Source organism: Convolutriloba macropyga, chromosome 9, assembly GCF_964194025.1.
Source record: "Convolutriloba macropyga chromosome 9, txConMacr16.3, whole genome shotgun sequence".
NCBI classification, from domain to species: Eukaryota; Metazoa; Xenacoelomorpha; order Acoela; family Convolutidae; genus Convolutriloba; species Convolutriloba macropyga.
Window position 1 is genome coordinate 1,011,957 of NC_134476.1, and position 16,849 is coordinate 1,028,805.

At 36.4% G+C, this 16,849-nt stretch overlaps 1 protein-coding gene across 5 annotated transcripts in view; it reads right to left on the reverse strand.

Moving 5' to 3' along the window:
• Positions 1 to 16,849, reverse strand: part of LOC142345554 (uncharacterized) — a 72,472-nt gene that overhangs the window by 45,261 nt on the left and 10,362 nt on the right. For 2 of the 5 annotated variants that reach the window (XM_075397643.1, XM_075397642.1), the window contains exon 2: positions 3,399 to 3,686. The exons of 1 other annotated variant lie outside the window; for it this stretch is intronic. In XM_075397643.1, coding sequence (XP_075253758.1) covers positions 3,399 to 3,686 — 288 coding nt within the window. Of the gene's footprint in view, positions 1 to 3,157; positions 3,687 to 16,849 lie in introns of those variants that run through there. 2 more of the 5 variants (XM_075397645.1, XM_075397646.1) reach the window with 2 other exon arrangements.

Below are 16,849 nucleotides of genomic sequence, written 5' to 3' on the forward strand. Positions count from 1 at the left end.
GGAACTCTTTAAAAAAAACACTGTTGTCGAAGTCGTCCAATTGATAAACAAGGCGTTGAAGTCATTTAACTTTTTGTGCGAAAACAATTAGTTTCAAAGTAGCCATCGAATAAGATCTTTTAAGATTCTTTTTTTTCTCAAAAATTAGCCATTGAGACTTTTTCATTTTCCAGAAAATGTCTTACGTCTACAAAATGACAAAACAATTGTAAAAAAAACGGAATTCTTTAGAAAAAAACTGGTGTCGAAGTCGTCCAATTGATAAACAAGCTGTTGAAGGCATTTAACTTTTTGTTCGAAAGCAAGTAGTTTCAAAGTAGCTATACGTCTACAAAAGGACAATAATTTGTACAAAAACGGAATTATTAAAAAAACACGGGTGTCGAAGTCGTCCAATCGATAAACAAGGCGCTGAAGGCATTTAATTTTATGTTCGAAAACAAGTAGTTTGAAAATAGCTATAGCTCTACACAAGGACCAAAAATTCGGACAAAAACGGAATTATTTAAAAAAAAACACTGGTGTCGAAGTCGTCCAATCGATAAACAAGGCGTTGAAGGCATTTAACTTTTTGTTCGAAAACAAGTAGTCTCAAAGTAGTTATACGTCTACAAAAGGACACAAAGTTGGACAAAAACGGAATTATTAAAAAAACACTGGTGCCGAAGTCGTCCAATCGATAAACAAGGCGTTGAAGGCATTTATTTTTATGTTCGAAAACAAGTAGTTTGAAAATAGCTATAGCTCTACACAAGGACAAAAAATTCGGACAAAAACGGAATTATTTAAAAAAAACACTGGTGTCGAAGTTGTCCAATCGATAAACAAGGCCTTGAAGGCATTTAACTTTTTGTTCGAAATCAAGTAGTCTCAAAGTAGCTATACGTCTACGAAAGGACACAAAGTTTGACAAAAACGGAATTATTAAAAAAACACTGGTGCCGAAGTCGTCCAATCGATAAACAAGGCGTTGAAGGCATTTAACTTTATGTTCGAAAACAAGTAGTTTGAAAATAGCTATAGCTCTACACAAGGACAAAAAATTCGGACAAAAACGGAATTATTTAAAAAAAACACTGGTGTCGAAGTCGTCCAATCGATAAACAAGGCGTTGAAGGCATTTAACTTTTTGTTCGAAAACAAGTAGTTTCAAAGTAGCCATCGAATAAAATCTTTTAAGGGTTCTTTTATTTCTCAAAAATTAGCCATTGAGGCTTTTTCATTTTCCAGAAAAAGTCTTACGTCTACAAAAAGACAAAAAAAATGGACGAAAAGGAAATTATTTAAAAAAAACTCTGGTGTCGAAGTCGTCCAATCGATAAACGAGGCGTTGAAGGCATTTAATTTTTTGATCAAAAAGAAGTAATTTCGAAACTTGAACCTAAAATATCTCTCAAATTAAAATAAAATAGTTAACATAATCATATGACCTGTAAAATTCCTCGTAATTTCTTTTCCGAACAAGATCTCAATTTGTCAGAGGTGAAAGTTTTTGTAGGAGGGGGACGGGCCTAACCCGCCCATACAAGCAAATCGCAGACTACCCTACTAGTTATAATGCAGGGTTTAGAACATGATTGGCCACCAAAGAATTATGGTATTCTATTTTGTATATAACCCAGGCAAACTTTTTTCAGAAAAAAATTCGTTTGTAGATTGGCTGTGAAAAACAATAAAATTAAATTTTCACCCCTAAAGTTCTTTTACCTGTGAATTTGGTGAAATTTTCTAAATTTTTCAGTGAATCGTTAAAGACTTGCCGAAGCAAAAAAAAACACTATTTAGGATAAGGAGGCCGAACCTAAATAGTGGTTTTTTGTCTACTACTCAGAGTCTACTACTGCAGTGACTGTGACATGAAACGGTAAATTTTTGTACTTCAATCAGATTTCTTCCGCCGTATGAAAGAGCAACCGGCCATCTTTTTTCAGGGTTTGAGGTTTTCAGCGATGAAATTTTACTTTTTTGCTGCAGCTGTGAACAGATTAGTTACCGCAAATCGTAAGGTAAATCATATATTGTAGAAAGCTCAACGTTTACTTTAGTTCTTTGCATTCACATCATTGAGCATGGAAAGCCACAATTCTTACAACCATTCACCCGGGTTGGCTCTTCTTAGAAACGATATCCAAGACCATATATTGTTCCATAGACGAAGCGCATTGATTTCGTGTATGATCTTGCTATGGTATCCAAGAAACCATAAATGGTCTTGGATATGGTTTCTAAGAAACCATTGACGCCCGACTCCTCAGCTTAAATTTGATCATCATCGTTGATATGGAATGAACAAATCATGTATGGTCTTAGATATGGTATCCAAGAAACCATATATTGCCTTGATATGGTTTCCAAGAAACCATATATGGTCTTTGATATGATTTCCAAGAAACCATATATGGTCTTTGATATGGCTTTTAAGAAACCATATATGGTCTTTGATATGGTTTCTAAGAAATCATATATTATCTTGTTATGGTACTCAATAGTCTATATAAGGTCTTTGATATGGTTATCAAGAAAACATATATGGTCTTAGATGCTGTTTGCAGGAATTTAATTTTGGCATTGAACATTATAATCTTGGATGGGCCATAAAAGTCTATTGTCATGGAAACGGTATGCTAGACACCATAGTTTTTTTCATGAGTAATTTTTAAATCTGCAATGGTTTCTTCTGAAACCCGCATAGAACGTTGTTAAAAGCATTTTTGATACAAAAAATGAAGTTGCACAAAAAAGTTTTATGATCTTGGAGGGGCCATAAAAGTGTATGTTCTTGGATATGGTATCCAAGACACCATAATTTTTTTTCAAGAGTAATTTTTAAATCTCCAATTTTGTCGTCCTAAAACCGCATAGGACGTTGTTAAAAGCATTTTTGAGTCAAAAAATGATGTTGCACAAAAAAGTTTTATGATCTTGTATGGGCCATAAAAATCTATGGTCTTGGATATGGTATGACTAATTTTTAAATCGTCTGAAACCTGTATAGGACGCTCTTAGAGTCATTTTTGTGTCAAAAAAATATGTTGCACAAAAAAGTTTTATGATCTTGTATGGGCCATAAAAGTCTATGGTCTTGGATATGTTATCCAAGAAACCGTAATTTTTTTAATTCAGTCTCCAAATGCAATTATTCCCCTAGAGTTTTGTACAGCGACCCAAAACACTTCGTTTCAGAGTCTTTCTTTTTTTCTATGGTCTTGAATATGGTATCTAAGAAGCCAAACACACCATAAATGACTTTGATATGGTATCTAAGATCGGTGTATGAGGGTCAACCCGGGCACACAATCACTGCACTTCATACTTTTTTCACCGATTTGGAGCGTTGGCACCTCGACCTGGGAAGTATATGAACATTTATTTCAACACTGAAAATAAGTAAAATCAACCTGTATTGAGTTTCGCAGGGCTAGTCGGAGAGGGCCAACAGAAGAGACGAGGAAATGCAGCCGTAAGTTGAAGTCGGATAGTGATTGGTTTTCGCATTATTATTTGCATTAAGTTTCCCTTCATCAGTTTACGCAGTTCACTCTCCCACCACACCAATGCATATTCCATATCTGAATCATGTGGCTCTAGCCAGTCAGTGAATGTGATATTTTCAACCAGGAACCGGTGGAACACTGTAGTGTAATTGTTACTCTCTGGAGATAAGTACCCGGGTCGAGGTGTCACCGCTAAAAATCGCTAAAAGATGTAAGATTTGCGGTGAATTTGAGTAAAAAGTGTAAGATTAGCGCTCAATGCGATCAATGCGGTGAAAAAAAAGTTTTAAGCGGTGAAAAATTTTTTTTCACCGCTTAAGCGGTGAAAAAAAATTTTTCACCGCTAAAAATCGCAAATCTTACAAAAATTCACCGCAAAACTCAACGCTAATCTTACAATTTTTCATCATTGGAAGAGATGTATTAAAAACATGCAAGGGTAGTGCTGAATGATCAGCAGCCTCCTAATATTAAAAAAGATATAATACTATAAGTTATGTCGAACACGCTGTCCATAGAGGATCACCTAACGGATAGACAGTCAGCTTACGGATAAAAGATAAGCATATTAAACAAAGATGTTTTAATTTTAGCCATCTCTGAGGATAACTGTTTTCGCACTTTTCAACTTAGAAGTATTATAAAATATTGATCTCAATCTATGTGTCCTTCTATAGGCAATCTTTGAATTTCAGTGTTGACTCTGTCTTGTAAGTTAATGAGTACTCGTCTTCTTTTTTGATGTTTAGGGTGAGGATTCCTATCATTATTTTTTATCCCCTATATATTACGAGTATGAAACACTTAAACAATTTGGTCCAGCTTCTCTAAACAGTAATATTTTTCTTGTTGGAAAAAGAACAAACCAAAACTTTCAACAGCAGCGTTTTCTATTCGAGTCAAAGAATTGTGATCCAACTAAATCCACCATCAGAGTATAAGGAGTATGAATAACAAAATTTTACTTCCAGCACCTCGAGATGAAAGTTCGTCTTCCGTAATTTTTTAGTTTCGAAAAATCGAAAAATCTAATAATTGATCTGCTTAAAAGAGAATCTGATTTCGTCGGGTCAAAGAATTGTTGGAAGGAAACCAAAATCAGTGTCAGAACTGCTTCAGTTGTGGGATTCGTATTACACAAACAATCTTTTGTCCAGCTTCTCTCGAAGGACTCAGAATTTGGTCGTTTTTGGCTGCAAATTAGCGGGAAAATATCCTAAAATCAGTCTATTTTCATCGGTTCAATGATTTGTTGGGCTCATATTAAACTCATTGTCATATTACGTTGAAATGTGGAGAGCGTAAAACACCAAACATTGGTGGTCTAGCTTCACAAGCAACTTGGATAAAATTCCAAGTTGCTTCTAATTTTCGAACGTCATAAAAAACGTTTGTGAATAAAATCTTGAAAAAGACGATTTAGAACTTAGCCAATTTTACCCATTTTACTGCCGTAAGAACTTAACTTTTCAATTTGTGTAGAACTAGCTGCCAATATGCTGATCTGTACATAAAACTTACAAAGAGCTGTCGATATAGGTGAAGAAAAAGTCGAACTTGATGAAAAACGTTTGTTAATAACTTTTTGAAAAAGACGAGTTACAACTTCTATGTTAGCCAGTTTTGTTGCCTTGATAATATGCTCTGTAAATTTGAGTAGAAATAAATGCCAATATTCTGATTTGTTCGCAAAATTTTAATGAACCGTCGAATTAGGTGAAGAAAATGTCGAACTTCATGAAAAACCTCTGTTAATAACTTTTTGAAAAAGACGAGTTGGAAAGTTTATGTTAGCCCATTTTGTTGTCGTGATAACTTACTTTATGAGTTTGTGTAGAAATAAATGCCAATATTTTGATTTGTTCACAAAATTTTAATGAACCGTCGAATTAGATTAGGAAAATGTCGAACTTCATGAAAAACCTCTGTTAATAACTTTTTGAAAAAGACGAGTTGGAAAGTTTAGGTTAGCCCATTTTGTTGCCGTGATAGCGTACTTGATGAGTTTGTGTAGAAGTAATTCCAAATTTTTCGATTTGTTGATAAAATTTAAATGAACCCTCGAATCAGGTGAAGAAAATTTTGAACTTCATGATAAACGTCGGTTAATAACTTTTTGAAGAAGGCGAGTTAGAAAGTCTATGTTAGCCCATTTTGTTGCCGTGGTCACGTACTTCATGATTTTGTGTAGAAGTAAATGCCAACATTTTGATTTTATCACAAAATTTTAATGAACCCTCGAATCAGGTGAAGAAAATGTTGCACTTCATGAAAAACGGCTGTTAATAATTTTTTGAAGAAGGCGAGTTAGAAAGTCTATGTTAGCCCATTTTGTTGCCATGATAACGTGCTTGATGAGTTTGTGTAGAAGCAATTGCCAATATTTTGATTTCATCATAAAGTTTTAATGAACCCTCGAATCAGGTGAAGAAAATGTTGATCTTCATGAAAAACGTCTGTTAATAACTTTTTGAAGAAGACGAGTTAGAGAGTCTATGTTAGCCCAATTTGTTGCTGTGATAATGTACTTTATGAGTTTGTGTAGAAGTAATTGCCAATATTTTGATTTGTTCATAAAGTTTTAATGAACCCTCGAATCAGGTGAAGAAAATGTTGATCTTCATGAAAAACGTCTGTTAATAACTTTTTGAAGAAGACGAGTTAGAGAGTCTATGTTAGCCCAATTTGTTGCTGTGATAATGTACTTTATGAGTTTTTGTAGAAGTAATTGCCAATATTTTGATTTGTTCATAAAGTTTTAATGAAACCTCGAATCAGGTGAAGAAAATGTTGATCTTCATGAAAAACGTCTGTTAATAACTTTTTGAAGAAGACGAGTTAGAAAGTGTATTATAGCTTATTTTGTTGCCGTGATATTGGTCTTTTTGAAACTATTTAGAAATGTTTTTGAAATTGTTTTTTTTCTATCCAAATTTTAGGAAAACTGTCGATTTGTGGTCTAAAATTTGTCATTTTTTGTCGAACTTGGACTAAATTCTCTCAAATTTTAGGAGCAAACATACATGTTTTTGGTAGCAAAATAAACTAGAGTTTACGCTTCCAACAACCATATAATTATCTTTCTAAAGTATTGCCAATCAAGAGAATGCTAGAGCAATGTAGAGACCGAAGTCAGGGTCGATTTTCGAAAAATTTTCGAATTTTCAAAGTTGTTTAGTTTAATAACTTTTTTCCTAGTAATCCATTTTAAAAGTATGTTATATCATTATCTTGCTCAATTAATACTCTTTACGAATATATAAGTGTCAAAAAGTGTCGCTTTAGTTTCATCACTAAATTTTTCGATTTTACAAATTTTGCTGAAAATAAGCCAATATCAGTCAAAATCTCAAAAATCGAGTATTGATTCCTGGAATTTTTTAACTTTTTTTAACCCTAGGTTGAAGCCCCTGTTCATGCTGATTCCAAAACATATTCATTTTTTAAATTTGGTTCAGTAGTTTTCGAGATATAAGCCTTTTTCGGACGCATACCAGCCCATCAGCCCACCAGCCCTCCCCCCCCCTCTCCTTTCCATCTCTCTCCCCTCCGTTGCAAGTGCAAATCTTTCTTTTAAATAAGTATTTTAATTGTCGTACTATATTACAGTTATAGAACTTCTCGAATATATTATTTTTATCACTTTAATAATTTACTTCATAGTTATAGCGGCTAACCCAGATGACAAAGTGAAACTTTCGAATGCCAACGCCTTCTGTCACGTGACATGCTCATTCGTGTGCTGTCACGTCAAGTGACAGCAGGAAGACTGCCAGTGTGCGTGCGTGCTGTCCGCGAGGTAAGCATGTATAACTTTGAATGGCAAACCAGATAGAAAGTTTCAAAAGGTCCCGCGAGAAGGAAATAGAGAAAGAAGTCGAGAGTGGTGGGGCAAGGAAAGGAGTGATTATATGGGAACCGGGTGATAGCACCAGGTGTGTTGCCGTGTGATAGCACCAGGACCAGGCCTGTTGCCGTGTGATAGCACCAGTCTGTAGCCAGGGGGGCTTTATGGCCATATATGAAAGAGTTATATCGTTGAAAAGCTCTAATCGAGGCGGTTTCGATAGGATATATGTCAGTACCCATACTGATAACTTTACTATTATACTATTGGTTGGTCGCAGGTGTTTTGTTAAAGAGCTCTGATATTTTTAAGTGCAATTTCAGATAAGACTGTTGCCTTTTCGTTGTTGAAGGCTTATTATTGAAGAGATTCATCATATAGAACCCCGTGCCAGCTCGAGGCCAAGAGCCGAATATTCGAGGCCCAGACACAGTTCGAGTTCGAGTTCGAGTATTCTGGTCTGTAGGTTTGTTGCCTCTGTCGACCAGCTCCTCCGTGTTGTCCCTTACCCTAGGACAATTCGCCGAACATCCTGTGTTGCCAGTGTCTGTGACCTGTGACAGCGAGTGTCCTGTCAGTGTTGCCAGTGCCAGTGTCTGTGACAGCGATGTGACCCAACAAAGCGACCCAACATGCATGTGGCAGAATGGATAGAATTTGTTTATAGAAGATCAGCTTTTGGATGGTTGTTTTTAGCCAAACCTGAGGGTATTGGCTTTCGGACATGATGTTTTAGATGTTAATTTATATATGTGTATTCTTGATGTTTATGATGTTATGATATCATATATATTACTGTCTCTTCTAGCTGCGTCCAGTTTTTTTGGGGGGAACATGCATGTATTGTTTTCCGCCGTCGGAACGCTTAGAGATCATTTGTTTTTCAAGCTTTGCAGGGACTTAAGTCACTAGACAGCCGATAAACAAATGATCTCGAAACCCCTGGTAGTTTCTTGTTGTACAGACGCAAGAAAAAATACATTATTCTACTTTGTAGGATTCTTACCACGTTACTATTCTGTAATATTTTAAAAAAAGGTCTTTTTCATCGGGTCAAGGAGTTGTCCAAATTGAACTAAACTTAGTATGGAGTATCCCAAGGGTATATAGAAGCTAGGAGAAAAAGAATTTCTGGTATAGCTTGTCTAGGAAAAAAGTTAGTTTGACATACGGAAATTTGCTATTATTTCAAATAAGTAATTTTAAAAGTAGGTCTTTTTTATCGGATCAAGGAGTTGTTCAAATCAAACCAAACTCGGTATGGAGAATCCCCTGTGTAATTAGAGCATAAAGCAAAACGAATTTTTGCTATAGCTTGCCTAGGAAAAAAGTTAGTTTATCGTACGTAAATTTCCGATTAATTCGAATAATTAATTTATATTAATTTTTAAAAATAGGTCTTTTTCATCGGTTCAAGGAGTTGTCCAAATTGAACTAAAATTGACATGGAGTATCCCAAGGGTATATAGAAGCTAGGAGAAAAAGAATTTCTGGTATAGCTTGTCTAGAAAAAAAGTTAGTTTGACATACGGAAATTTGCTATTATTTCAAATAAGGAATTTTAAAAATAGGTCTTTTTTATCGGTTCAAGGAGTTGTTCAAATCGAACCAAACTGGGTATGAAGTATACCATGGGTACCTAGAGCATAAAACAAAAAGAATTTTTTCTATAGCTTGCCTAGGAAAAAAGTTAGTATTTCATACGGAAATTTTGACTTATTCGCTTATTCTATTTTCAAAAATATAGAAATTTCATCGGTTCAAGGAGTTGTTCAAAGTGAACCAATTTGATATCCCAGACTAGCAGTGCTATTTAGATTGTAATGCAAAAAGAATGGTCCGCTTAACTTTCCTAGAAAAAAAGTTAGTTTTTCATACGGAAATTTTGACTTATTCGCTTATTCTATTTTCAAAAATATAGAAATTTCATCGGGTCAAGGAGTTGTTCAAAGTGAACCAATTTGATATCCCAGACTACCAGTGCTATTTAGATTGTAATGCAAAAAGAATGGTCCGCCTAACTTTCCTAGAAAAAAAGTTAGTTTTTCATACGGAAATTTTGACTTATTCGCTTATTCTATTTTCAAAAATATAGAATTTTCATCGGGTCAAGGAGTTGTTGAAAGTGAACCAAATTGATATCCCAGACTACCAGTACTATTTAGGTTGTATTGCAAAAAGAATGGTCCGCCTAACTTTACTAGAAAAAAAGTTAGTATTTTAATCGGAAATTTGCGAATTTCGCAAATAACGAATTTTAAAAATAGGTCTTTTTCATCGGGTCAAGGAGTTGTTGAAAGTGAACCAAATTGATATCCCAGACTACCAGTACTATTTAGGTTGTAATGCAAAAAGAACGGTCCGCCTAACTTTCCTAGAAAAAAAGTTCGTTTTTCAATCGGAAATTTGCGAATTTCGCAAATAACGAATTTCAAAAATAGGTCTTTTTCATCGGGTCAAGGAGTTGTTCAAATCGAACAAATCTGGGTATGGAGAATCCCCTGTGTAATTAGAGCATAAAACAAAAAGAATTTTTGCTATAGCTTGCCTAGGAAAAAAGTTAGTATTTCATACGGAAATTTGCGATTTTCGCAAATGAAGAATTTTAAAAATAGGTCTTTTTCATCGGATCAAGGAGTTGTTCAAATCGAACCATACTCGGTATGGGGTATCTACTAAGTACCTGGAGTCTGAAACAAAAAGAATTTTGGCGATTTCTTGCCTAGGAAAAAAGTTTGTATTTCAATCGGAAATATCGACGTATTCGCTTATTATTCGCTTATTTCTATTTTCAAAAATATAGAAATTTTATCGGGTCAAGGAGTTGTTCAAATCAAAGTAAACTCGGTATGGAGTATCCCCTATGTACCTAGAGTCTTAAACGAAAAGAATTTTGGCTATAGCTTGCCTAGGAAAAGGTTAGTGTTTCATACGGAAACTTGCGATTATTTCGAATAAATTACGATTATGAATTCTGAAAATAGGTCTTTTTCTTTAGAATCAAATTCTTCTTCAAATTGGATCAAATTCGGTATTGAGTATGGAGTCCCCTCTTTCTGTGTTTGAGAATTTTGAATCTCGACGATCTACCATGCTGTTGACTGGTTTAATTTCGTTTGCTATTTTCAGAGGAAATGCCACTAAACAACTTGTTTACCTATTTGTTCCGAAACGATGAAGGAGATCTGCAATTCTTGTATTTAGTTGATGAACGTTGGCCTGTCAAGTATACGCTGCAACAAAAGATAAACATGGAGCTTTTGACAGAAACGAATCTGAATCTCGAAGATGGTAGAAATAAGTACTATTTGACGCACAAAGGTGCCGAGAGTGCGATTTCAACTCTTTACCAAAACCAGCTGGCGGCGAAGAATCAGATCGAGCATTCAAACAGAAAACCTGCAGTTGCGAATACTTCGGTTGATCTGCAGGATAATTTACCCGTTGCTTCAAAAAAACGAACCGCTAAGCAAGTGAAACCGGTTAACCGTGAACAACAGAACACGAAGAAACCAGTGGTAGATGCGGTAGAATCATCTTCAATTTCAAACAAAGAAACCATTGTAAATCAGAAAGCGGAAAAGCGTAAAAGTGAGCAGATGGCGTTTTCGAGTTTGGTCCGAGAAACGAAAAGCAAATCAAATGTGGAGGCAACGGTTAGTGAAAATGCTCTATCTATTGCAAAAAAAACTTCCTTATATCTGTTTTTTTTTCAGTGTTGCAATCATCATAAAGAGGTCTGTGCAATGCTGAAAGCAGATGAAGATAAATTCGCCAGCTTGATTCAAGCACACGTTTACACGTTCAGAGAATACAACAATAAACTGGAGCAGCAGCTGCGCAGCTTCAAAACTTTGGTTGGCTTTGTTGTTGTTTATTTTTGTTTGAACATCCTTTCATGTCTGTTTTTTAGTCGCGTGAGAGTGTTAAGTTTGAGATTCCTGAAGAAACAAATGAATCATCTATTGAGGCAGACGAGCATGAATCGCCTGTTCAGGCTGTTCGCTTTTTCGATGGCGTTGACCTCTATGATCTCGGATTTGTGAAAAACCCCGAAGATGCTGGCCGAAAGCTCAGACGAAAGCTTTGGAATGTCGATGGACTAACCGAAAAAATGATTTCTCCTTCAAAAAGCAAGGAAGACCAGCGTGCGCCGGCAACTCCTCGTAAAGTTTCTCAATTCAAAGGTTTGTAAAATGTGATATTCAGTGAGACATAAACTACGTAAACGGAAATTAATTTGTTGTTTTTAGCTCAAATCAGAAGACTGTTTGGTCAGAAAAACTATCTGGAAGCTTACGAAAGAGCTCGCAAATCTGCTAATCAAGCAGGTCGCAATCGGAAAAATTTTTTGAAAAGAAGGGACAATCCAAGCGACGCAAAAATTGACCACGAAGATGAGAGGAACGAATGAGAATGTTTTTTGAAGTTTTAGTATTACTTTTTAGTGTGACTGTTAACACTGTTTTTAGTTTCTTGAATTTATTATCAGTGATTAGTGTATCTGATTTTTGTGATTAATCAGTTTGTTTAATGTTTGATTAATCAGTTTAATTCACAACAATGATTGGCATGTTTTGAATATTTTTCCTTATCGTGGTTGATTGTAATTACCCAGCAATTAATGCGCGCTCAATTTTCGATTGATCTTAAGGCTTTGAACTTTTTTTAGATCAAATGGGAAAATCAGGAAAGGCCAGATCTAATTTGACTGTATCTTCGATCAAAATCAATCAGCCTGTCAAACAACAGAAATTGACCTTCGGTAATTCTTCTTTGAGCCAAGGCGCTGAGCCCTTGTTCGAATCAGATACCTGTAGCTCAAACGAAGCAGAAACTGTATCACAACATGATTTCGCGCAAGGAGGTCCGGCTAAGAGGACGAGGCTGAATCCAACAAAGCGACGAAACGAGTCGGACTCCGAAATTGAGATCAACGAATCGATTAAGCAATCACTGCTCAAAAATGAACAGAGATGGATTTTTGTCAGCAAAACTGAGCTCTACGCTATCACTGCTACTAGTGATTTGTGGCCCGATAATTTTAACTACATACAGCGTTCTAGCGTTGAGGAAAACAAGACGATTGACCTCTCAATAGACTCTCAAAGTGTTCGTTGCCGTTTATTGTTCAGGGGACCCAAGAAATACGTCAACGAGATTTACAAAAAGTACGAAGAACAGTTGAGGAATGGCAGAAATCCCGATCGACTGCATGTTACGTACATAAAGGCGGATCGAAAACAAAAGTTTTGCGACGATATCAATTTTCTGTCAAAGAAAATGCCACGCAACTCTCAGACAAGTGCTCTACAATTGGGAGCCACTCCGACTGTTAAGACAATAACGAAGACATCAAAAGCCGTGACTGTTCCTCTGCCAGATGAATTGACGCCTGAGGTTATTTTTTGTTGAACTTAGAAATAACATATTTAAGACAATGTTTCACAGATTGTTTCCTTTTTTTTCTAGAACAATCAAGAAAAAGCCGAAGAATTGCCACCTTGTCCAAAGCTAACACCTGCTTTTCAACACGATGATTCTGATTCAAGTGCTGGGTGCGCTTCCTTTAAAGAATTTGCCGAACAACATGAAAAGCGAATGAAGGCACTGAAGGAAGCTTTTGAGAAAGAGTGCGAGAGGGAACTGAAGAAAAGAGCTAATTTAATTCAATCATTGAACAGAGAGGTAAGAAGCTCTTTCAAAATGCTTTTTGTATCTTTCTCGATAGAGCAAAATGAAGTGCTCATATTTCAGAGACAAACGTTGAAAGAGGAGCTCTCGTATGCAAGACATGACTTCCAAAGCGCCGACGATAACCCAGAATGGAACTCGCCCAAAACTCCTGTTGAACACAACGGTTTTGATTTAATGACTTTGCATGCTGGTTCTGACGTTGCCGTTTTCAGTCGACTGCTTGGTTCTAAATTGTTCTCGTCCAGTGAGGAAAGCAATAGAATTGTATCGCCTCAAAAAAACTCAGAGAAAACTCGATCAGCTGTGTCAGCAGAACTTGCCGAAAAGTTCAAGAGTAAGTTCTAAATTGAGAATAGCTTTCAATTATCTTTCAATATCTTTCTTCTTTGTCGAAAACCTCGATATTAATTTTGATGTTTTGCTTAGACGTAGTGCAACAGAAGTATCCTTCAACACCATTGTTGGCATACAAGACTGCAAGGAAAGCCTACAACCAGTTTGTACGTGACCACACCGTTGCAGATGACGAATCGCTTTTAATGGCTCAGACTGAAAGAAACTCAGAGAACATGGGACTGATTGATGAAACAGCAACAGATGCAGTCGATGATCAGTGAATTTTCATAACCTTAAATGTAGCTCATACAGAAATCTTTCAGAAGTTTATGATTTTTTGAGATTTGATTTTTAACTTTGTGATAAAATTAGTTGACTAAGCTGATTTCAGAAGTTCACTTTTTACCTGATTAGCATAACTCTAAATTAAAGATTAGAATTGTAAATAGCTCTGGGTTCCGTGCTAGTTGTATGTTTAGCTCAAGGCAGTTAGTCTTTTACTTGATACGTGTTATCATTTGCCCATTTTGTAGCCCTTTTGTATCAAATTGAGCTTGAAACTTGGAATCATTTTGTTCTTGTACGATATAGTTGACCTAGTTCTCTCAGCATAAATTTTAAAGACACTATGGCAAAGTTACTTTATTTTTCAGTTAAATCATGATAAAATGCGAAGATCTTATAAAGTTAGACGCTTTTGTGAGCTCAAATTTATTACAAGTGTTTACGCTCAAACCAATGATGATGCTTCCTGAGGACACATCATCATCAATAGTTGCAAAAGTCAGCTCGAATCAAAACCTTAGCAAAACTCTGGAAGGCTTTTCAATGGTTTACAGAACAGCAGACTCGAAAGGGTTTAAAATTGAACCAGATAAATTTGGAGGCTTTGGGTTGTTCAACAAAACTGGAAGAGTTCTTAAGCCTAGGTTAGAACCAGTTCATGAAGTTGTTGGTATTATCGAAGACATTCCGACGGATTTGAGGGAAAAAATGACACCCTTGTCGATAATGAAGAGCAGCTCTACGAGCCGAGAGGTTGTTCTTCTTGGTGTTGCCAGATTTGTCAACCATTCTTGCATGCCGAATACGCGATATTTCCAAGGATATAGTTGTGATTATCTGCGATATCGAACCATTCGACTTCAAGTTATTCGTTCTATACACCCCGATGAAGAGATAACAGTTGATTATGGTGACTCTTTTTTTGGCAGCATTGATGAATGCAAATGTGAAGTGTGTACAGACACAAACTGTACCGATGAACCTTCAACATCGTTTTTGCCTGATGAAAGAGCTGAAAGACAGTCGTTGGATTTGTTAGTAAAGTCAACTGCGTACGAAGAAAGCACGTCAGGGAGAGCTCCTAGCCCCATTTTAGAAGATGACGCTTATGTAGGCTCTGGAAAAAGTTCAAACGTTTTTGCGCAACACTATGCAACAGCAAGCCAATTGATTGAAGAAACTGAAAGAACTCACCTAACCCTTCCAGAGCAAACTACCAGCTCTGCAACGAATATAAGATTGGGAAAAAGGAAGTATGCCAGAAAACACAAACCCCAAAGTAAATCTTGTAAGTTACTCAAGGGCGCCGATATTATTGATAGTTTCATCGAACAAACAAAAGTAGCCCATTTATTTGAGCAATCTGATGTCGATGATGATAATGGTAGTGACCATGATTGTAATGATGACAAGAGTGCTGATGATATTGATAACGATGATAATAGTATCAGTAATGATAATGGCATCAACGATAACGCTGGTCAACGCGATCATGATGTTGACTCGACTTCAAATTCTTCAAATGAGAGCGACAATTCAGAGCTCTGCACAGACACTGTTAATTCTGACAGTAGTGCCAAAGATTTCGTTTATTTAGATGCGCAAAGTTCAAGCGCTGAAAACGTTTCGGACGAAGGGAGAAAGTTTAAGTTTTCTTTTAACAGTTTGTGTGAAAATTCAAATGTATCCATTCATAACTCAATGATTTCTCTCTTAAGTATTGTAACGAAACATGGTTGCTCGGATGAGCTTCTTTATGATTTGATTAAAAGAGAAAGAGTCATACATCCTAGTTCGGAATTCCTGCCTCCGTTTGCTGTGAAGAAGCTGATACCAGATGTAGCCAAAAGTTATATTCGAAGTCACCAGATTTATGAAAACGGGCAGTTGATTTGCTTAAGTTTTCTGAAACAACTACGGGCTGTTGTTTATCGAAATTTAGAGCAGATCTTCGAATATAACTCAAAAAGGGATTCAACGTCTGATATGACTTTGCAGTCCTTGGTGAAAGATAACACAATTAAGATAAAATTGATTCTAAATACAGATGGCGCTGTTGTACAAAAGTCTGCGTGTGAATCTGCCTATCCGGTTTGGGTGGCCATTGCCGATCTTCCCCCTGTTCTGCGCTCAAAGTTTGAAAATATTGTCTTGTGTAGTCTGTGGTATGGAAATAGCGATTGTCCTTGGGATGATATTTTTGGATTTTATAAAGAGGAACTCCTCAATAAGTGCGAATTGGAGTTCGGAAATACTGCTTTCTCAGTCGAGTTCAAAACTGTTGTTCTAATTGCCGACCTTGTGTGTAAAAGTAGCGTCTTAAAAATGAAGCGTCATAACGGTTTTTACGGATGCAGTTTATGCGATATGCGAGGTAAACATCGTTTTCGAGCCCATTGCTACCCGAGTAGCGAAATAATTGTTTTGAGAAAGCCTGAACAGCATTACAGGCGAGCAGTTTTCTATGAGAGTGGTGACGTTGATTTCAAGAAGCAGAACAAAGAGAATGATCCTGAAGTTTCTTGCAAAGGAGTTCAGGGATATCCCAAAATTTTTAGTGTTATACCTAATCTTCCGCTTACCGCGCCCACTGATACTATGCACCAACTTTTGAAAGGTGTCGCGAAAGACTTGCTTGAGTTTTTGTTTGAGATAAGTGGATCTCCCGTCGAGGTGGAGAATGCTACAAGCGCCTTGAGGTTACCCTCGGAATTCAAACGCAGTGTGCGCTCATTACGAGAAATTAAGAACTTTAAAGCGAATGAACTAAAGACATATCTTCTCTACTTGTCTTTCATTGTGTTTCGACCTGTTCTGAGTGATGAGTCAACATTCCGCGATCTGAGTTACTTAGTTTTTGCACTGCGTGCGTTATATGATAGTAATAAAAATGCAAAGTTTTGCGGACTGCTCCTTGAGGCTTTTTGTCGGAATATGAGTTTCAAGTTTCCTGGGAGATCTTTTGAATCCATTAACTTCCATCTATTGAGACACCTTGCTTGGCAATGTGAGACGTTTGGACCCCTATGGATTACTTCAGCTTCTTTATTTGAATCAGCGAATCATTATCTCATTCGACCAGTTACTGGTTCTGTGAATACTTGTAAGTTGTTGGTCCAGAGATACATTCGCAACAAAGAAATTGTTAGTTCACGTTTGACAGATGATTCCCTGAAGCCTGTGATTGAAA